Raw genomic sequence first — 22988 nt, 5'->3', positions numbered from 1 at the left:
CCCTGAACTTGCCCCCAGTTCCCCTCTCCCTAGCAACCTCTGTTACGGTGTCTGGGGTCTCCTCCCAGAGATCCCTTCACAAGCCCATGAATATCTACTTTTACCCCTTTCTAAAACAAAAATGAGGGACTTCCCTGGCAGTCCAGTGGTTAAGACTCCACGCTTCCAATGCAGGGGGCCCAGGTTCAATCCCTGGTTGGGGAACTAAGATCCCACATGCAGTGTGACCAAAAATAAATAAATAAAAAAAAGAAAGAAATCATCACAGCCTTGATATGCATATCCTTAGAATAATTAGCATCTTTAAAAAAAATAATAGTTATTAATACTATGTACACCCTCCTGAACCTTACTTTTTCTGTGTATGTGTCTTAGAGCTTGTTCCATATCTGTATATAAAGCAGTTCCTTCTGTTTCACAGCTGCATCATATTGCACTACATGGACGCACCATCATCTAACCCAGGGGAAGGCAAACTTTCTATAAAGGACCAGAGAGTAAATATTTTTGGCCTTGCAAGCCGCTGTCACAACTATTCAACTTTGCGGTGGTAGAGTGAAGCATAGACGATACGGAAACGAATGGGCATGGCTGTGTGCCAGTAAAACTTTATTTACATAAACAGGCAGCAGGTTGCAGTTTGCCAACCTCTGGTCTAACTCATACCCTGTTGATGAATGTTTATGGTATTTCCAGTATTTTACCATCATCCTCCATACTGCAGTGAATAACCTTCTACAGATATCATTTCATACATACCCAAGCCACTGTATAGGGCAGATTCCTAGAAGGGGAACCGTTGGGTGAAAGAGCTGTGCGTTTATAATTTGGCAAATGTGACCAAACTGCCTTCCATGGGGTTGTGCCAGTTCACACTCCCTCCAGCAAGTTCTGAAAGGCCCGTTTCCCAATAGCCTCACCAGCACGGTGTGTCGTGAAACTTTTGGATCTCTGCCAATCAAATAGGCTTAAGAAGTGCGATCTTAGAGTAGTTTGAATAGGAAGCATTTTTAATAATGTTTATTTTTTCCTGAGTATAAAACTAAAACCTGCTCATTGTAGAGTACTGAGAAAAAAGTAAATGTCATCATATTAGTCTTTAATATCTGTATCTATTAATACTATCCTAAATGTGAACAAGAGGATTCTGGAGCAGAGCAGATCATTATTACTTGTATAGTAAAAACCATGCCAGTTTGCCCCAGTTCTTCCCCTGGGGTGACAAGACGAGAACCAGATATCCTCCTACATGCACCAGGGTTTGTGCTGTAGGCAAGGAACCACCCAAATATGAATCTGGGTGGTTGTATAGTAGAGGGACCTTCTGAGAAAGGGAGAGAAATCTACTCCCAAGTATCATGATGAACAGAAGGGCCAGGAGCCTGGGTTTCTAGCATATGGAATATAAATACTTCTCTCCAGGGGAAGATAAGACTAGTAGCTTTAAACCCAGCTTTACAACCCAGGGGGTGTCTCCACAGTCTGGGTCTCATCCCCCCTTGAAATGTCAACAGACATCTCCCAGGAGGTGAATCTTTCTGAAGTTCTCACTAGCTAATCAGTCATGTATTAACTCCAAGGCTTGTCTTTTAGCCCAGATCCCAAGTTTCAGTCACATTTGCTCAGAATGCCCTTTGTGGAAACATAAAAATGTTTTCTCTACAACCCCACACGCCCAAAACCTTTCCCAAAATAAAACTGACTCCTAACTCGAACCATTCCTGGAACAAGGCAGGATACCAATAAACAAACAAATCAGTTAAAACATAAATCAATGAAATGTGCACGTATAGTGGGCACAGCATCCTGATTGCTAAGGTCAGTGTGTAAGTTAAACTTAATCGCTATGACCTGCATCACCAGCTGGGGGTCAGGATACAACTGCAACTCTTTTAATTTTCCATAGTTCAAGATCCCATACACCCTGTTGTTGTTAATAAAGTAAACCAGTTATTGACACATTTGTATGTGTCAGGTATCAAGACGAGATACCTAATGAGCTGTATTTTACCAAATCACTTACTTGCAGAACAACCCTATGAGATAGTTGCTCTTATAATCCCCATTTTACAGACAGGGAAACTGAGGCCAGGGATATGAAGTTTCTTGCCCAAGGTCATACAACCAGAAAGAGAGACAAAGTACAGATTTCTCTCCAGGCCACAAGTCTACATTGTTAACATTTGGATGCTTCCTTCCAGGCTTTTTTCTTAGAAATTTTTGAAGAGTTAAGATTCAGTTTAGTAAACTGCGGCATTCTGATTTTAGATGTATTTCAACACTCCTCTACAGTTTCATTGCCCCCATTCCACAAAAGGAAAACTAAGACTCAGAGAGGGGAAGTAACTTGCCCAGGGGCCTGCAACAGCTTGTGAGCCACCTCTGCAGACACCATATGGCACAGGAGCTGGGGACAAACTCTGGCCTTTTGACTAGCCAGGCCTGAAGTTTACTTGGCAGACAGAAGTGGCCTGGGAACGTGTGAAAACTTGCCAGTTCCATCAATACAGCATCTCCCTTCCTGCCCTAGTGAAGAGGGAATGTTCTAGCTCCTCTTGGATACACACCAGGGAAACCAAGAGCCAACTCAAGGGTCCAAGACCCAGAAAGGAGGACCCCAGGCCCTCAGACCTGCCTTCCCAGCTGCTGCCTGAGACGATGCAGGGAAGCAGTGGAGGGCCAGGGTGGGATCCAGTGTGGTCCCGCTCACCTCTTAACCACACTTGCCCCATTTTCCTTCCCAGCGAGCCGAGGCTGCCCAGCGGGAGGTGGAAAGTCTTCGGGAACAACTTGCCTCCGTCAACAGCTCCATCCGCCTGGCCTGCTGCTCTCCTCAGGGACCCAGTGGGGTAAGGATGGTGGAGGAGCCACGGGGAAGGGTTGGGAAAGGCCAGGTTTGTGGGTTTGAATATGTGGGTGACATTTTGTGGGTGGACCGTGTGCATTTGTGTGAAATTGTGCCCATGAATGGGTGTGGGTCTCTGTGTGCATACTGTGGGCATAGCATTTTAATTGCCAAGGTCAGCGTGTAGTTAAACATAATCACTGTGACTTGCTTCACCAGCAGAGGGTCAAAAACAGCCACAGCTCTTTTAACTTTTGAAGCTCAAGCTTCCATATACCTTGATTCCATATACTTTGGAATTTAGTCAGGCCAAAGAGGATCATTTTAGTTGCCAGATGCCCAGCAAGAGTGGGTAGGAGGGTGTGTTTGATCAGTAGAGCAGCCGTGCAGCTTTGGTGGCTGCCACCGGGTGTTGCTGTTGACCACTGGTCTCACACTGCTTGGAAGATGTGCGGGACTGCTACAGGGATGCCCCACTGGTTCTCAGTCCCTCCCAGACAGCAGTGGGGCTGCTTACCAAGAGCTGAGGTTGACACTCATATCAGCCATGGGTTCCTAAAACATATCAGGGTGATTCTAATGAGGTTTCCCAACCAGCCACATGTTACAAAGAACCAATCTTTAGTCATCAACCGTGAGGTTCCTTTGTTAAGCCAGTTAGTCAGTACATCTTTCTCATTCCTCCAGGTTGGTGCCCCTTTGGGTTCTGGGGACATTTCCTGCCAAGGGATTTTAATCAGGGCCACCCCAACCTACCCTTCTGTCATGTAATAAGAGTCTTCATTGTTCCTCTCCCAGAAAGCCTGGTTTCCTTATGTAAATTGGTCCACCTTCTTTCCAGATATCAAGGAATGAAATTCATGATTGCTTACATAATAACAGGTCTGCTCCAGGGTGATTTGCAGTCTCCATTCATGAACCTGAAGTGGCCGGCATAATTTTCATTTCACCTGACACCCTGATACATAGACCTGTGTGTCTGTATCTGTCTTTCTATTTAAATATTGGAATGAGTCTCTCTGAACGTGTGTTACTGTGTATGTGTGTCTGTTTGTGACCTTTGGCAAATAACTATTCTTAACCTAACTGTGCCTCAGTTTCCTAATCTGTATAAATAGGACCTGCCTTATAGGGTTATTGAGAGGATTACATGGTGCTTGGTTTATAGTCTATGCTCAGTAAATATTTAATGCAGTGTTACTATTACTAGTGTGTTTGGGGTATGTCCAGGGTGTTTTTGCCCACGTGAGCATGTGGCCTCTGAGCACATACATGTCTCTGCGTGTGATGGTGACATGTCTCTGTGATGCCTGTGCATTTCCGTGCGTGTGCTTGTCAGCATGAGTATCCCCGCAGGTACATGTGTCAGTGTGTGCTGTGTCCGTAGGTGTGTGCACCTGTGCCCATGTCCCAGGAGGCAGTGTGTATGTATCAACGTGCCTGATGTCTGCACGACATAGAGAATGAACACAAGAAAGACTGAGAGCGAGAGCGCTTATGAGGATGCCTCAGAGAGGATTTGCCAATGGTTCTTTTTTTTTTTTTTTTTTTTTTAATTTATTTTGGCTGTGTTGAGTCTTCGTTTACTGTGCGAGGGCTTTCTCTAGTTGTGGCAAGCGGGGGCCACTCTTCATCGCGGTGCGCGGGCCTCTCACTGTCTCAGCCTCTCTTGTTGCGGAGCACAGGCTCCAGACGCACAGGCTCAGTAGTTGTGGCGCACGGGCCTAGTTGCTCCACAGCATGTGGGATCTTCCCAGACCAGGGCTCGAACCTGTGTCCCCTGCATTGGCAGGCAGATTCTCAACCACTGCGCCCCCAGGGAAGCCCTGCCAATGGTTCTTAATTAACCCCCATGGAAGCCAGCAAATGCCTGTGCTAATCAGCCATGAGGAACTTTGCTGGTTTGGGGGGTGAGCTTTTCTGAGCACAACAGTGGTGCCCGATGCTAATTAATTTAATGTGTTAATGGCATCCGCTTCCTGCTTTAATTGGCATTTACCTCCACAGAAGAATAGCTGGGGTTGGTAGTGGTCAGTTGTTTTTTGTTTTTTGTTTTTTCTTCGTAATGCTGCTTAGATTCATTTGTAACTGAGCTCAAGGGCAGCCTGACTTCAGGTCCCCTCAAAGAGAAACCTCTTCATCTTCAACCAGGACAAAGCGGCCATTTCCTAAAACCTGGAGAAGTTGTGGGGCTTGGGGCTGGTGGCAAACTAGGATGAGGAAGGAATCACCCTAACGTGGCTCGTGGCTGCAAGGTCTCAGGTCTAATCCTGTGGATCTGTTGCTGCCTGGAGTGGGACCTGGGCCTGATTTAAAAACCCAAACCTTTGCTGTTCTCTCAGCCAGGAACACCCTATAACTACCACTTCCTCACCCAACTGACTAGTTCTTTTTCGTTCCTTTTTTTCTTTTTTTTAAAAATATTTATTTATTTTGTTTTTGGCTGTGTCAGGTCTTAGTTGCGGCACGCGGGATCTCTCGTTGCGGCGTGCAGGCTCTTCATTGCTCTTCGTTCTCTCTAGTTGTGGCACGCGGGCTCCAGGGCGCATGGGCTCTGTAGTTGCGGCACACGGGCTCTTTTTGTTCCTTTTTAACAAATGTGTTATTGAAGTATAACATCCACAAGGGAAAATGTACATATCATAAGTGTACAACATTTGGAATTTTTCAAAGTGAACACAGCCCATAACCAGCATCCAGATCAACAATAAAACATTCTAGGGACTTCCCTGGTGACGCAGTGGTTAAGAATCCGCCTGCCAATGCAGGGAACACGGGTTCGAGCCCTGGTCCGGGAAGATCCCACATGCCGCAGAGCAACTAAACCTGTGCGCCACAACTACTGAGCCTGTGCTCCAGAGCCCGTGAGCCATAACTACCGAGCCCATGTGCCACAACTACTGAAGCCCGTGCACCTAGAGCCCGTGCTCCACAACAAGAGAAGCCACCGCAATGAGAAGCCCGCGCACCGCAACGAAGAGTAGCCCCCCGCTGCCACAACTACAGAAAGCCCGCGCGCAGCAATGAAGACCCAACGCAGCCAAAAATAAATTAATTAATTAATTAATTTTTTAAAAAAAAACAATAAAACATTCTAGCGCCCGGAAGCCTCCCTCGTGACCCCATCCAGGTGCCACTCCCCCTGACTTCTAACAGCACAGATGGGTTTTGCCTGTTTTGATATCTGATCTTAATAGAATCACACATACACTTTGGTGTCTGGCTTCTTTGGCTCTATGATATATCCGGGAGAGTCGTCATGCTGTGTTGCAAGTAAATGTAGATTATTCGTTTTTGTTGCTGTCTAGTATTCTGTTGTGTGAGTATTCCACAGTCTGTCCACTTTCTGGTGGGTAGGCATCTGGAGGGTTTCCGGTTTGGAGCTATTACAGCGAGGGCTGCTGTGAACGTTCACATCCTGTGTCTTGGTACACAAGTGCCCTCATTTCTCCTGCATATATTCCACCAGGACTTAGGGCACCGAATTTTCACCTTTAGCAGAGGCTGCCAAGCAATTTTCCAAATCACTAACTTGTTCTTGAACTTCACCACAGTTTAGCCATACCTTCCTCCAAAACACTTTCTCTGACCATTCCTTCTCCCTCCTTATTTCTTTTCAAGAAGAGGGAAAGACATCCAGGCAGGTGGGACCAGCCTGAGCAAAGGCTCGGAAGTGGGAAGGGGAAAGCCACAGGCCTGTAAGAGGGGCTGAGTCACCCTGGGGAGCACAGCAGCCCTGCAGCTCCCTGCCCCACACCTCCCGGCCCCTCCAAGCCCCTGTTTGTGCCCAGGATAAGGTGAACTTCGCTCTGTGCTCGGGCCCTCGGCTTGAGGCTGCCCTGGCCTCCAAGGATCGGGAGATCCTGCGGCTGCTGAAGGATGTGCAGCACCTCCAGAACTCTCTGCAGGAGCTGGAGGAGACCTCCGCCAACCAGATTGCAGACCTGGAGCGGCAGCTCACGGCCAAGTCCGAGGCCATCGAAGTAGGTCTTGGGGAGGAGGTGGGCAGATGGGAGATGGGCGGGGAGTCCCCAGGCAGAAGGACGTGGACCAGCCTCACCATCTTTGTTCTTCTAGAAGCTGGAAGAGAAGCTCCAGGCACAGTCTGACTATGAAGAAATTAAAACAGAGCTGAGGTACTGTGTGGGGCGGGGTCCATAGACCGCCCCCCCAAGCCCTCTTCCCTGACTGGGGGCTGCCTGAGAAGATAGCAAGGGGCCCTCGGCAAAGTTCACCATCTTCCTCCCTCCCACCAGACCCCACTTTGTGGTACCCTTGTCAACTCTCCACTGGCACCTTGGGTGTCATGCCCGGACCTTTGTCATCAAGAGCTGCCTGTGGGAAAACATAGCCTTGCTGGGGCTGTAACTGGGCAGGGGGATGATGCTTTAATCAGATGAGCTCAAGCCACACTCCTCCAGGTGATAGCAGACCAGTTCACAAGCCCACTATTTAAGTCCTGTTGTCCGGTGGGTCCCATGTTACATGGGGTCCTGGGGTGTGGGGTGGCTGCTCTCATCAGGGAAGGTAGCAGGTCGTAGTGCCTCTCCCCCGGCCTGGGGAACTGGCCAGCCTCACACTCTCTCCACTTTCTCTGGCAGCATCCTCAAAGCCATGAAGCTGGCCGCCAACACCTGCAGCCTCCCCCAGGTGAGTGTCCCCACAGGGCAGGCTGCCCCTGAGAGCCTTGCACCAGCCATGCCCTCTCAGCCCTGCTTCTTGTCTCCTCAGGGCATAGCCAAGCCCGAAGACTCCCTGCTCATGGCAAAGGAGGCATTCTTCCCTGCGCAGAAATTCCTTCTGGAAAAGCCTGGTCTTTTGGCCAGCCCTGGTAGGGGAGGAGTGGTGCTCTTGGGGCTGAGGGGCCGGGGTGGGACCTGCCCGTGGGTCTCTGGCCTCCTCCATGCCCTCAGACCACTGCCTTCCACACGGGCCGGAGGATGCTGGATAAAAGGCAGCCATGTTGATTGAGCGCCTCCTGGGTGCCAGGGACTGAGCTGGGCGCCATCCACAGCTAAGCCAGCAGGCCGCTGTCCCACAGGGTGCCGCCCACACCCACACCCACACTCAGGGACACACAGCTCACTCAGGCCCTCCTGAGGTCCCCCGAAGGGCTCGCTCATGCCCTAGCCTTCGAGAGCAGCAGGAAGAGGTCACAGGGGACAAGGAGGGCATTCACACCGCACCCCCACAGCAGACCACTGGGAATGGCCTGCAGACACGCCTGTCTCCCCCAGATCGCCCCTTCTCCCCACACAGTGGCTTCGTGACCTTTCAGCCATGTGGCCCCAGCTGAGACTTTCTGTGTGCTGCCTCCATTTCCTCTTCTGTGAAATGGGGGCGGTAATGGGCCCTGTGCGGTGGAGTAAGTTAGCAGCATGGGAAATACAAGCGCACAGACAAGGGGTGCAGGGCGAGCACCCAGGAAGTGGGCTGTCCTGCTCTGGGATGGGGGTTAATCCTCCCAGGGTGAGATGCTGGGCCCATAACGAGTGCTCAGTTAATGTGCTTGACGGTGGGAGGGGGGCTCCCCAGAGCTGGCATTTGGCCCAAGCCTTGAGGGCTGGGGATCAGAGAAGGGGGCAGGGAGTGTGTGTGGCAGAAACAGCCGGTGTTGGCGCCTCGCGCTGCCGGACGCCTATAGCACTCGTCCCCGCTCCCTCCTGCCCTGTGCCCCCTTCCTCTCCCTCCAAATTTCTGTCTCTTTGTATGTGTCTCTCTGTCTCTCACTGTTTCTCTGTCTCCCTCTTTCTATCTCTTTGTCCTTCTGTCGCTTTTTGTCTTTCACTCTCTCTGTCTGTCTCTGTCTCTCTGTCTCTGCCTGCCTCTGTCTCTCCCATGTTATTTCTGTTTTCCTATCTCTGTGTCTCTCTGTTAATTCTCTCCCTGTCTCTGTCTCTGTCTCTCCCCATCACTGTCTACCTCTCTGTCTTTCTCTCTCTCTCCTCTCTTCCTCTGTCTGTCTGCCTTGGTGTTCTAGAGGAAGACCCTTCCGAGGATGATGCCATCAAGGATTCTCTAGGCACGGAGCAGTCCTACCCATCCCCTCCACAGCTCCCACCACCACCAGGGCCCGAAGACCCCCTGTCCCCCAGCCCAGGGCAGCCCTTGCTGGGCCCTGGCCTAGGCCCTGATGGCCCTCGGACTTTCTCGCTGTCCCCCTTCCCCAGCCTGGCTTCAGGGGAAAGACTGGCAGGGGACACACTGCTGTCCAAGCACATGATGCCCCCAGCCACCTTCAAGGGGGAGGCGGGAGGCCTGCTGGTGTTCCCCCCGGCCTTCTATGGCGCCAAGCCGCCCCCGGCCCCTGCCACCCCGGCCCCTGGCCCTGAGCCGCCCGGGGGCCCTGAGCCAGCGGAGGGCAGTGGCGGTGGCGTGGCCACAGCGGGGGCCGGGACAGAGGAGGAGCAGCTGGACACGGCGGAGATCGCATTCCAGGTGAAGGAGCAGCTGCTCAAACACAACATCGGGCAGCGGGTGTTTGGCCACTACGTGTTGGGCCTGTCCCAGGGCTCGGTCAGCGAGATCCTGGCCCGGCCCAAGCCCTGGCGCAAGCTCACGGTGAAGGGCAAGGAGCCCTTCATCAAGATGAAGCAGTTCCTGTCGGACGAGCAGAATGTGCTGGCTCTGAGGACCATCCAGGTGCGGCAGCGAGGTGAGTGCCGGCCGAGGGCCCATCTGCGGCGCACAGGCTCAGACCTGGTCTCCGCGACCCAGCCCAGGGCATGGGGCTGGCTGGGGTCTGAGAGCACAGCTCGGGGTTCAGAGCCTTGGGTCTGCCACCTCACAGCCGTGTGACTCGGGGCAAGTGATCTGCCTTTCTGTGCCTCAGTTTCCCCCTCTGGCCGCTGTGGTGCCGTTCGGGCTGATAATTGTGGGAAAAGTCTGGGCCCCAGGGGCTGCCTTGGCAGATACCCGCTGAGCACCTCCAAGCCTCAGTTTACCCATCCGTAAGACAGCCTGGGTGACTGCCAACCTTGCCAGACTCAGTTTTTAGGGTAATCCATGGGAAGGGCCCAAGTTTTGACCTCACAAACACCTGAGTTTGTGTCCAGCTCTGCCATTCATCTACTGAGTGACCTCAGGCAATCCACTTTAGCTGCTCTGTGCCTCAGTTTCCCCATCTGTCAGCCTCATGGGGGGGTTAAATGAGCATAAAGCATGTAGTAACTCCTTGAGAACTGTTAGCTTTGATGGTGGCTGCCGTCAGTGGGTTTTGTTGTTGTTGTTATTATTTCAAGCTAGAATCACTTGTAGGTCCACAGTTTGTCACCCAGACTAGCGAAGTGGTGGTCCTGCCACACACACACAGTCTGGCCCTCAGAGGAGGGCACCAGCCTGTCACCCTGCCCAGCTCCAGGGACTGACCCCCAACATGCAGGTCCCCACAGCAGATGCCTCCTTTCCTCCCCCAGGCAGTATCACCCCGAGAATCCGCACACCAGAGACTGGCTCTGATGACGCCATCAAGAGCATCCTGGAGCAGGCCAAGAAGGAGATCGAGTCGCAGAAGGGGGGTGAGTGTGACCACAGCAGGTGAGGCCCGAGGCCTCCAGGGCCTGCTCTGAGCAGTAGGCAAGGCCTTGTCCCGCTTCATCCACCCCAGAGGGGATTCCAAGCAGGTCAGAACCTCTTTGCCTCTTTCCAAACCTGCAGCCAAGTGAGGTCTAGGCCTGGAAAGTGCCAGATCCTATCCGGTATGGAGCTACAAGCCACGTGTGGTTATATCCATTTAAATTAACTAAAATTAAGTGAAATTAAAACCTCAGTTCTTCAGCCGCAGTAGCCACATCGCACAGGTGACGAGTGGCGGCCACGTTGGGCAGCACGCCTCCGGAACGTTGCCCTCACTGCGGAGTTCTGTTGGCAGTCCTGGTCTGGGTTGTCCAGATGTCCTCAACTTTCAGGAGGCACAGTGACCGATATTCACACAGGAGCTTGTCCAGCACAGGGGCCTGAGCCTCACCCCCTGACCACCGGTCTCACCTTCCTTCTTGCACCTTACTTTCTAGTTCCCAGTGGGACACTGTTCCCCTTGCTTCCTCCCACCTCTCAAACCATGCCTCCTACGCTTCCTCAGTGGGTGCCACACTCAGAACTCAGTGGTTAAAAACAGCATAAATTTATCGTCCTACAGTTCTGAAAGTCGGAAGTCCAAAGTCAGCTTCACTGGGCTACAGCTGCGTTCTTTCTGGAGGCTCTAGGGGAAAATCTGTTTCCTTGCCTTTTTCAGCTTCTAGAGGGCGCCCAGATTCTTTGCCTCCAGGCCTCTTCCTTCACCTTAGCAACGTAGCATCTTTAGTCTCTGTCTCTGTCTCTCTCTCATCTTTCTGCCTCCCTCTTACAAGCACTATTGTGATTATGTGGGGTCCACCCGGATAATCCAGGATAATCTCCTCATCTCAAAATTCTTAACTCTAATCACATCTGCAGACTCCCTTTTTCCATGTGAGGTAACATGTTCACAGGTCCCAGGGATTGGGACATGGATATCTTTGGGGGACCATTATTTAGCCTATCACAGTGCACTTTCTTCATCAACCCCTCAAACATGGGGTTCCCCCAGAGCTCCACCCCAGGCCCTCTGACTTTCTTACTCTTCCTAGATGAGTTAATCCACTCCTGGAAATTCCAACAACCCTAACCCTAACCATAACCCTTACCCCATCCAGGGGTCACTTAACTTCTGAGTGCTTCTTTCAAGCTTGTCCATCCCCACCCCAGCTGCCACCAGCCTAATGAGCCACCATCATCACTTGCTGGGACTATTGCAGTAGCCTATTTACTGGTCTTGCCAATGATGTTCTAGGCCATGCTCTGGCTCTTTCTCCACCCAGAGGCCAGAGGGATCTTTCTAGAGGACACACATGGCCATATCACTATTCGAAATCCTTCCATGGCTCCCCACTACCCTCAGATAAAATCCCAACTCTTCAACAAGGCCTACAGGCCCTATTATAGTCTTCAGACTCCTCCTGACCCCTCCGTGCCTCTCACATGAACTGTTTATAGTCATGCTTATCCTCATTCCTGTTCCCTGTGCCCCTAATGCCATCCTCACGCCAGCCACCCTTCATCTGGCCAACTCCTGCTTATACTTTACAGCTCAACTCAGAAGTCATCTCCAGGAAGCCCCTCATCCCCATCCAGGTGGATTAGATACCACCCCTCCTTGGATCCCCCATAATGACCTGTATTGTTTGGTGCAATGGAGCCAGAGTGACCTGGCTGCAAATTTTGTCTCTGCTATTTATTAACCGTGTGACCATGGGCAAATTGCTTAGCCTCTCTGTGCCTTCATTTTCTCATCTTTAAAATGGGCACAGTATTTGTACTCCCTTCTTAAGGTTGTGTGAGGATCAAATGAGATCAGGCCTGGCAAGCACTCAACTGGGGTCTAGTATGTAGAAGGTGCCCCTGAAAAGTTAGCTGTCCTCGTTACATTATCATCATTATGTGTCCATTGTTGCATTTATTCATGTTACAAATGACTCTGCTGTTGTGGCTGTCCCTCCCACCAGTCTGGGGGATTCTTGCAGCCAGGGACCTAGTCACATCCCTGCACCCAGCATGATGTAGTACAACACAGTGTAGACCACAGCTGACTTAGAACTGGATGCTGGCTTCAGCACTCCCACTCCATTTTACATTGTCTGCTGCCCCATGGTGGTGACTCGGAGCAAGTGTCCCGATTCCCAAGCCTCTGATTGCTGCTGGAAGCCAAGAGTTTGCCAAGATGCCTCCCCTTCCCGGTCCCTGGAAAGGGTAGAGAGGGGCTTACCCTGCTGGGAGCCTACACTGCTCCACCCATAAAATCTGCTGAGCCCTTACTGTGTACACCAGGGGTCCCCAACCCCCGGGATGTGGACCGGTACCAGCCCGCGGCCTGTTAGGAACCGGGCCGCACAGCAGGAGGTGAGCAGCATGTGAGCGAGCGAAGCTTCATCTGCCGCTCCCCATGGCTCCCCATCGCTCGCCTGAACCATCCCCCCGCCGGTCCATGGAAAAACTATCTTCCATGAAACCGGTCCCAAACATTTATTAAGTGCCTACTGTGTGCTAGATAGGGCTTACACATACAGATGAGACACAATATTGGGGTGAAAAGAATCATGAGAAACAGTTTAATCTAACTCTTCCACTGAACAGGAAAACTGAAGCCAAAGAGGAGGAGACACACTCACAGTTATTCAGAGACCAAAGGAGAACCCAGGTCTCCTGACTCCCTGTACAGTGCTCTCCCACTGGGGGGTCAGAAACAAGGCAGCAAAGAAATTAAAAAGGCAACATCATAGAGGGAAACCTTTGCATAGTTGGGGGTTTCCTGTGAAGGGTCTGTGAAGAGTTCAACAAGAGGAAGAGTGCCAGGTTATCCCCCCGTGCCCCTGACAAGAGTGAAGGCTAAGCAGAGAGCAATTAGCAGTCCTCTGGGAAGGAAATGAATGTGGTTGACACTAACTTGGGAGATCTACTTTTGGGGATCAAAGGAAATGTCCAGAATGGGGGCAGAAATTTATATACAAGCTATCTCTTTATTGTTGTTTCCAACAGTGACAAACTAGAAACAATCTAAGTGTCTAGCAGTGGGGGATCAGGTAAGTAAAGCACAGGGTATTTCCTCAGTGGTATATGCAGCCATTAAAGATGGAAGAACTTATAATCATAGGAAAAAATACTCATGTTGACACCAAGTGAGGGCAAACCAGGCCACACTCCCACATATCAAGTGTGACCATCCCATGAATGTTGTTAGAAAACAGATTGGAAGGAAAAACATGAGAAAATTTCATGTGGTTGCCTCTGGGGGAAAGATTAGAGGGGATTTTTATTTTCATCTTAACTTTCTGTGCATTCTTAGCTGTCCACAATAGGCATGTATTTTTTTTTAATAAATTTATTTATTTTTGGCTGCGTTGGGTCTTCATTGCTGTGTGTGGGCTTTCTCTAGTCGTAGCGAGCAGGGGCTACTCTTCATTGTGGTGCGCGGGCTTCTCATTGCGGTGGCTTCTCTTGTTGCGGAGCTCGGGCTGTAGGCACGGGGGCCTCAGTAGTTGTGGCTCGCAGGCTCTAGAGCGCAGGCTCAGTAGTTGTGGCACACGGGCTTAGTTGCTCCGTGGCATGTGGGATCTTCCCAGACCAGGGCTCGAACCCGTGTCCCCTGCATTGGCAGGCGGATTCTTAACTACTGCGCCAGCCAGGGAAGCCCCTACTTTGTTTTTAATTGAGGTAAAATTCATATAACATAAAATTAACCATTTTAAAGTGAACAATTCATTGGTGTTTAGTATATTTACAATGTTGTGCAACCACTGCTTCTATCTAGTTCCAAAACATCTTCATCACCCCAAAAAGGAAACACTGTACCTATTAGCAGTCACTCCCTACTCTCCACCTCCCTTAAGCCCCAGGGAACCACCAGTCTACTTTCTGTGTCTATGAATCTACCTATTCTGGATATTTCATAGGAATGGAAACCATGCAATATGTGGCCTTTTGTGTCTGGCTTCTTTCACTTAGCATGATGTTTTCAAGATTATTCCATATGGTAGCATGTATCAGTGCTTCATTCCTTTTTATGGCTGAATAATATTCCATTGCTCTATTGCTTTTTAACTGGAAATTAAAATTGGGGCTGTGAGGATCCACTAGGGTATAGACTGCACAACCAGGTAATGGAGGAAGGGCTGTGTTGATCTGGGTTGGTCCAGGGGTGGGGAGACCTCAGCATGGGAAAGGCCACTAAGAGGGCAGAGGGAAACACTGTTTTGGTGTTCCTTTTTGTTTACCACTCTTAAAAAAAAAAAAGATTTTTCACTAATACATTGCTTATTTCACAGCTCAGTTAGAAAGCAGGTTATACTGTGTGTCCTCTTCTGGGACTTGCTTTTATCTGCATAGATGGATCACAGCATATGCAAAACACAAGTCTTTCTTTAATGTTATATTATCCCCATGAGCACTTTCTCCACATGTGCTAAAATCTCATTGTCCACCTGATTTTTTTTTTCTGTAAGTTTTTTTCTTTTTTCTTTTTTTTAACATCTTTATTGGAGTATAATTTGTCCACCTGATTTTTAATGGCTGCCTAATATTGTCATAGGGATGGACCCTAATTTACTTAACCAATCCCCAGCTGTTGGACAAAGAGGTTGCCTCCAACATTTTGCTGGTATAAATACTGTGCTGTGAACATCTTTGCCCTTCAATCCATGCCCTGCCCATGGGCCTCCAGCCACCCTGTCATCTTTCTCACAGGTGAGCCCAAGAACTCGACAGCCCCACTGAGCATCACCAATGGCACAGCCCCCGCCAGCGCCTCAGAAGATGCCATCAAGAACATTCTGGAACAAGCGCGCCGCGAGATGCAAGCGCAGCAGCAGGCCCTGCTGGAGATGGAGGCAGGCCCCCGCGGCCGCTCGGTGCCTTCCTCGCCCCCAGAGCGGCCCTCGCTGGCCGCCGTGAGCCAGAACGGGGCCCCGACCCACGTCAAGCAGGAGGAGAGTGGTGGCGGTGGCGGTGGTGTCAGCAGTGGGGGGACCAGCAGCAGCGCCACACAGACATCCCTCACGGTCCTGTCCCCGGCCGCCTTTGTGCAGAGCATCATCCGGAAGGTCAAGTCAGAGATCGGCGATGCCGGCTACTTCGACCACCACTGGGCCTCGGACCGCGGCCTCCTCAGCCGCCCCTACGCCTCCGTCTCGCCTTCACTCTCCTCCTCCTCCTCCAGCTACTCCGGCCAGCCCAACGGGCGGGCCTGGCCCCGTGGGGACGAGGCCCCCACGGCCCCCGAGGAAGAAGCGGCCGGGAGCGAGGACGAGCCCCCCAGGGTGGGTGAGCTCAAGGTCGAGGGGGGCGGCCCCGAGGGGGGCAGCGGCGGGCGACTGGCCTACTACCCGGCCTACGTGCCCCGCACGCTGAAGCCCACCGTGCCGCCCCTGACCCCCGAGCAATACGAGCTCTACATGTACCGTGAGGTGGACACCCTGGAGCTGACGCGCCAGGTCAAGGAGAAGCTGGCCAAGAATGGAATCTGCCAGAGGATCTTCGGGGAGAAGGTGAAGATGACGGGGCCCACCCTCAGAGGCTCCAGGGCCTGGAGCGCGGGACCTGGGGAGGGAGGACCCCCATCCCATGTCCACGGTCTGGAAAGAATGCGTGTGTGAGTGTGTGCGTGCACGTGGGCAAGAACTGGGCAGAAGCAGGATTCGGACCCAAGTCTGTGTGAACCCAAAAGCCCTTTGTCCTGTTTCCAGCTGTCCCTGGGCACTGGAGGAAGGGGAGCCAAGGGCAAGGCAGTTGTTAAAGCTGTGAAATCCGTCCATCTGGTTAGGAAATAGCCACCTACCCCACCCTGCTCGGGTACCCTCCATCCCTCCCATGGTCCATCCACTAAAGGGTTAAGGCTCAGCCTAGCTTGCGGGGTGAGGGGGGGGGGTGGTCTCCTGATTGGTTGGTACCAGTTGTTAAGTAGTTTTATTTCTTTTTAAAATGTAGATTTATTTTTTAATTAATTAATTAATTAATTTGGTTGTGCCGGGTCTTAGTTGCAGCAGGCGTGCTCCTTAGTTGCGGCTCATGGGCTCCTTAGTTGCGGCTCACCGGCTCCTTAGTTGCAGCATGCAAACTCTTAGTTGCGGCATGCATGTGGGATCTAGTTCCCTGACCAGGGATCGAACCCAGGCACCCTGCATTGGGAGCATGGAGTCTTAACCACTGTGCCGCCAGGGAAGTCCGTGTTAAGTAGTTTTAAACACCACCTCCGGCCATAGCAGAAGAGCAGGCAAAGGGTCATAAGCTCAGAGGAAGGAGAAATGACCTGAATGGGAGACACAGGAAGGCTTCCTGGAGGAGGGGGCACTTAAGGGGTCTTAGAGTCCAAGCAGGATTTTTTTGATGTGGACCATTTTTAAAGTCTTTATTGAATTTGTTACAATATTGCTTCTGTTTTATGTTTTGGTTTTTTGGCCGCGCGGCACGTGGGATCTTAGTTCTCCAACCAGGGATCTGCATTGGGAGGCGAAGCCTTAACCACTGGACTGCCAGGGAAGTCCTGAGGCAGGATTTTTAGATGGAGGGAAATCAGGAAGGGCACTGCAGGTGGGGGGTACAGCACAGGCACACAGCAGGCACCTGGGGAGTGAAGAACACATGAAGGCAGCCCTGGCCTCTCAGAACAGGAGTGAACAGTGGGCCTTAGGGTTCTTGGGGAGAGTAGTGGAGGGGATGGCCAGGGACCTGCTGACCTACCCTTCCTGCCCTGCCCATCCCCAGGTGCTGGGTCTGTCACAGGGCAGTGTGAGTGACATGCTGTCCCGGCCGAAGCCGTGGAGCAAGCTGACGCAGAAGGGGCGGGAGCCCTTCATCCGCATGCAGCTGTGGCTCTCGGACCAGCTCGGCCAGGCCGTCAGCCAGCAGCCCAGCGCCTCCCAGGGTGAGTGTAGACAGGGGCCCAGAAGTGCCAAGAGCCCTCACTCTTCCAGTCTGTGCAGTGGCTTCACTGCCCGGGTCTGCCCCCCTCCGTGTCCCCACAGCCCCGGCGCCACTGCTGCTGCCCTGAAAGAGTGCAGGTTGCTCCTAGTTGGTGTCCCTGCTCCCCTTTCATCCTTCCTTCAGCCAGACAGGCACTGGTTTTAAACCTCTAGGTGGCGCCCGGGTGCGTGGAGCAAGTGGAAAAAATACTTTGCACGGGGAGCCCCACCTTCCTTCCCATCCTGTCAGGAGTCTGCTGATTGATCTCTTTCTCCCAGCAATCCAGCATGCAGCCTCAGAATCATTCTTAGCACAGGGCCTTGGGCAGCTGTTATCCATCCATTAATGATGCACAGGCAGGGTGGAGTCTGAACTTTTCCTGGGTGAGGAAACTGAGGCTCAGAGAATTGCCCAAAGTTACAGAACCTGAGAGTAGAGGGATTGGGGCCCTGAGGTGGGGACTCCAAGGAGCTCAGGCTCCCTCCCCAGTGACAATCAGTGGGCAGATCCATCAAGGCCCTGGTGAGATGCCTACCCAGGCCATGAGGGGGATGGCTGCCAGGACAGGACATCTGACCTGCCTGCTGAGACCAGAGAAAGGCAGAGACAAAGAGAGGCCAGACTCCAAGTCCAAGGACCTCAGCTCAGTCAGTTTGTCCATCTCTAAAGTGGGGATTGGTCAATAGGACAAAAACCATATCTCAGGTTCACAGAAATGAACCAGATCAATGGGTATCAACAGGAATAGTACCTGAAACATAATGTCAGGGAACAAAATCTTACCTCCCAGTGATGGTGTTTGTTTTAGAAGTTAATGCCCACAGACAAGAAATGAAAAAAGGTGCCACCACCCACCTGCCTGTGAGGAGGGGCTGCTCTGGGCAGGGAGGGGCCAGGAAGAGACGGGGAGGGAACCGGAGGGCTCTGGCTGTCTCTGTTCCTTTTTTTCTTTAAAACAAACAGGGAAATTTGAAGCAAATATGGCAGTGTTAACATCTATTAAGGTGATAGGCCCAGGGAAGGGAGGGAGGACTTTTCTGTACATTTCTATAGCTTTGAAATATTTTATATTTTATAATTGAGGACTAATACAACTGTTATAATGACGGCGGTCATTTGTCACACACAGTGCTAACCACTTACAGTGTTTTCTTCTTTAATACTTGTGTTAATCTTGACCAGAGGGACTATTTGTCCTTCAGTTTTACAAAAGAAGAAATCGAGGGTCTGAATAGCACAGTGACTTGCCCAAGGTCACTGGCCAGTTAGTGGCAGAGCCAGGATTAGAAGGCAAGACTGGAAGCTGTTAGACTCCCCTGCCTCCCAGGGTTTCCACCTCAGAGCCCACACTGGTGAAAGGTCCCAAATCCTTTTTTTTTTTTTTTTTTTACCATTTTAGCCATTTTTTTAAGTGTACGATTCAGTGGCATTTAGTACATTCACAGTGTTGTGCAACCATCACCTCTGTACAATTCTAGGACATTTTTATCACCCCAGAAGGAAATCCCATACCCATTAGCAGTCACTTCCACTTCCTCCTCCCCCACAGCCCCTGGCAACCACCAAGCCTGCATTCTGACTCTATGGATTTACCTGTTCTGGGCATTTCATATCAATGGAATCAAGATAATATCTGATCTTTTGTGTCTGGCTTCTTTTGCTTGGCATGATGTTTTGAAGATTCTTCTATGCTATAGCTTGCGTCAGAATTTCATTCCCCTTTATGGCTAAATAATATCCCATTGGAGGGGTAAGCCACTTTTTGGCTACTGTGAATAATGTTGCTATGAACATTCATGAACATGTCTTTGATCACCCGTTTTCAATTCCTTTGGCTATATATCTAGGAATGGAATTGCTGGGTCACATGGTAATTCTATGTTTAACTTATTGAGGAATTTCCAAACTGTTTTCCCTAGCAATTGCAGCATTTTACATTCCAGCAGCAAGCCAACACTTGCTATTTTTCCATTTTTTACTGTAGCCATCCTAGTGAGTATGAAGTGGTATCTCATAATTTTTATTGGTATTTCCCCAATGTCTAATTGTTTTGTTTTGTTTTTTTTCTTTGTAATGGAAGGATTTGAGGTAGGGATAGAGTTAGGCAAAAACAATCAAGAATAGTGTTCTTGGCATAAGAAACAGCAAAAGCAAAGGCTGGGAGGCAGAATCATACACGGTTTGGGAAGGGAGGTAAGTGCAGATGAGGGTGGACATCTTGTCCCCTGCTTACCCACAGATCAGGACACCAGGACCCCAGGTTTGTGGAAACAGAGATTTGAGTGGTCCTGACTGAAATGTATTCACTCAAAAGCACCTCCTGCCTCCCCAGGCTCTAAGACTAACGTATGTTCTCTGCCTTCCAGGGGCTGGTATTTAGTGGATGAGAAGACCATGTCGGGCATAAGCATACCTGAGCTCAAGTCCTGGTTTTGCCAGTAGCCACTCTGTGACCTTAGACATATTGCCTGACCTCTCTGGGCCTTAGTTGCCTCATCTGTAAAAGGGGATACCATCATTCCTACCTCCTAGGGGTGTTATGAATGTGATTTGACATCATGGGTGTAAAACACATAGCACTATGCTAGGCATTAAGTGCTCAGTAAAAGGAAGCTTCATGAATTACTGTCGTCATCATCACTGTTGTTGTATCTAGTAAGGAAGAGATCTGGCACAAGCAAGAAATTATAGTGAAGCGTGACAATGTGTAGTCAAGGTGCTCTTAGACCCCAAAGGTGTACACCTCAGCGAAGGGGCATTTGGGACTGGGTCTTCAAGGATACATAGGAGTTCAAGGTTAGGGGGAAGGCTTTCAGAGTGGGAAGACCAGCCTAAACAAAGGCACAGGGGTTTAGAAGAGCCTAGGAGGTTTGTGGGGAGAGGGGTAACTGAGGGGACTGTGAATTGCTCCAGGTCTGTGAGGTGGGCAGGGACAAGAGAGTCCAGAGCCTTAAATACCAGGACAAGGAGGTACACGTTTCTTGTGCAAGGGGCAGTGGGGAGCCATTGAAGGTTCTGAAGCATGAGAGTGGTCTGATCAGAGTGATCTACTTGTTGCCCACAGGGAAGGAAGAACCCATCTAGAGCAGAGAGAGGCTCAGGATATCCTTTCTAGAATCAAAGCCACTGCAGGATGGTTATGGGGCTCCCTTTACTTCCTACTTATCATACATTTTTATGTTTATCTTAACAAATTTCCATCAGGCACCAGTTAAATACTTTGAGGAAGAGGTACCTTTTTCTACTTCGCTGGAAGGCACCTTGTGGACCGGCACAGGGATTCCTAGACACCCTGTACTACACGCCCCTCCCTATTAGGGGCACCTCCCTAGGCAAGTCCCCTGCCCTCCCTGGATTGTCCAGAGGCTCAGCTCACGCTGGAAAGTCCAGTGAGTGACTGATTCCTCAAGAGGTGATCCGCATTATCTCGAGTCCTCTCCAGGCCCTGAGTAGGATAGTTGCAAGTGTAGCGCTATTTGCTTTACAGCCCCATTTAACAGATTCAGGAACTGAGGTTTGACAAAGTCATCCCACCCAAGATAACTTCTAAGTGGTTTTTAAATATACGTTCACACAAAATGTCTTTTGACAAATGAAAAATGTGGTTTTAAAACTCACTTTTTTTTAACATGCCAAGGTACTGTGGACATCTCTTCTTGTTCTTTTTTCAGCTTTATTGAGATATATTTGACATAGAACACTGTGTAAGTTCAAGGTAGACAATGTAACAATTTGATAGATGTATATATTGCAAAATGTTTACCATGGTAAGGTTAGTTAACACATCCTTCCCCTCACATAATTACCATTTTGTTGTTATAGTGAGAACATTAAAGCTGTACTGTCACAGCAACTGTCATATAGTACAGAATTGTTAACTACAGCCACCATGCTGTGTATCAGATCCCAGAACTTACTCATCTTATGTGGACATCTTTTCATTACATTAATTGCTGCAGGGACTCACTGTATTTTATTTAGCTGATGCCCAGTAGTTGGACTTGTAGGTCATTACCAACTCCTTTTTTTCCTTAACTTTCAATTTTGATGTAATTTCTAATTTACCAAAGAGTTGAAGCAATAGAACAACCAACTTCCTAGACCCTACACACAGATTCACCAGTTGCTAATTTTGCCATATTTGTGCTCTTTCTCTCTCGACCATTTGAGAAATTAATTGAAGACATCATGTCCCTTTACCCCTAAATGTTTCCAACAAGTATTTCCCAAGCATGAGAAATTTTACAATAATAACAATACTGTTACGTAACCCACCATCTATATTCAACTTTCCTCAGTTGTCCCAGTAATCACCTTTATATAATTTTATTTTTCCCTGTCCAGGATCAGATTCAGGATAACTTGTAGTTAGTCATCATGTCTCTTCAGTCTCCTTCAGTTTGGACCATTCTTCTGCCTCTCTTTGTTTTTCAGTTTTGACATTTTTCAAGACTAGAAGCCAGTCATGTTGTAGACTGGCTCAGTTCAGCTTTGTCTGATGCTTCCTCGTGGCTACATTCAGACTGTGCACTTTGGGCAGGAATATCACAGAAGTGATGCTGTGTCCTTCTCAGTACATCGTATCAGGAGGCACCAGTTGTTTATTTGTCCTATGATTGGTGATGCTAACTTTGATCATTTGGTTAAGGTGGTGTCTGGCAGGTAGCTGTACCGTAAAGTTACTATTTTTCCCTTTGTAATTAATAAGTATCTTATGGGGAGATACTTTGGGACTATGTGGATATCCTATTCCTCATCTAACTTTCATCTGCTAGTTTTCACATCCAGGATGGTCCTTGCCTGAGATATTACTATGGTGGTTGCAAAAGGGGTGTTGCCAACTCTTGGCTCTAGCAAACAAGCCTGCCCAAACCATGTATGTCAATGCCAGATTGCAGTAACCGCCTTCTCTGTCTCTCTGTGGCCCACAGCCAGTCCCACTGAACCAAGGTCCTCGCCATCCCCACCCCCTAGTCCCACGGAGCCGCCGGAGAAGACATCCCAGGAGCCCCTGAGTCTGACACTGGAGAGCAGCAAGGAGAACCAGCAGCCGGAGGGACGCTCCAGCTCCTCGCTGGGTGGAAAGATGTACTCAGGCAGCCAGACCACAGGGGGCATCCAGGAGATTGTGGCCATGTCCCCCGAGCTGGACACGTACTCCATCACCAAGAGGGTCAAAGAGGTCCTCACAGACAACAACCTAGGTACAGGGTGGCGGGAATCAGGGATGCTGCCTCCTGCCCCGCTTGGCTCCTACTTGCCTTAAGGAAAGTGCCGGCAGTGAGATCCCAGGCACTGGGGTCCTGCCTGCAGGTGCCAGTCAGCCCTGGGGCATCCAGGACCCTCTGGGAGGCATCTGACTCTGACCTGGGTCTCTGGAGTGGGACACAAGGGAGGTCAATACGCGTCTGAAAAGGACCTAAAATCCTGAGCCCACAGCTTTCAAAACTTCCTTCCAGGAGGACTTAGAGAATCCCAGTAACAGTGAGACTCTAACACAATCCTGATCCAGTGCTGGGGGCACAGAGGAGAAATCTGGATTCTTGAATTTTTTGAATCACAAACTCCTCCAAGTCTCAAGTGGGAGTCAAGCCCCCATCCCAGAGGGATACACACAAGCCCCAACTTTTCACTACAATTTCTATAATAAAAATAAGGCATCTTTATTTAAAAA

General features: G+C 50.1%; 1 protein-coding gene across 8 annotated transcripts in view; it reads left to right on the top strand.

The window, feature by feature from the left end:
* The window catches only part of CUX2 (cut like homeobox 2), a 266060-nt gene that overhangs the window by 234129 nt on the left and 8943 nt on the right, over positions 1-22988 (top strand). For all 8 annotated transcript variants that reach the window (XM_082355808.1, XM_082355805.1, XM_082355809.1 and 5 more), the window contains 10 exons: positions 2745-2849; positions 6637-6828; positions 6923-6981; positions 7447-7495; positions 7577-7676; positions 8826-9500; positions 10261-10362; positions 15101-15900; positions 17117-17276; positions 22246-22518. In XM_082355808.1, the coding sequence (XP_082211934.1) occupies positions 2745-2849; positions 6637-6828; positions 6923-6981; positions 7447-7495; positions 7577-7676; positions 8826-9500; positions 10261-10362; positions 15101-15900; positions 17117-17276; positions 22246-22518 (2515 nt within the window). The remainder of the gene's footprint in view (positions 1-2744; positions 2850-6636; positions 6829-6922; positions 6982-7446; positions 7496-7576; positions 7677-8825; positions 9501-10260; positions 10363-15100; positions 15901-17116; positions 17277-22245; positions 22519-22988) is intronic.

This window comes from Balaenoptera borealis (assembly GCF_965194805.1).
Source record: "Balaenoptera borealis genome assembly, chromosome: 14".
NCBI lineage: Eukaryota > Metazoa > Chordata > Mammalia > Artiodactyla > Balaenopteridae > Balaenoptera > Balaenoptera borealis.
This window is presented reverse-complemented; position numbering and strand designations above follow the sequence as displayed.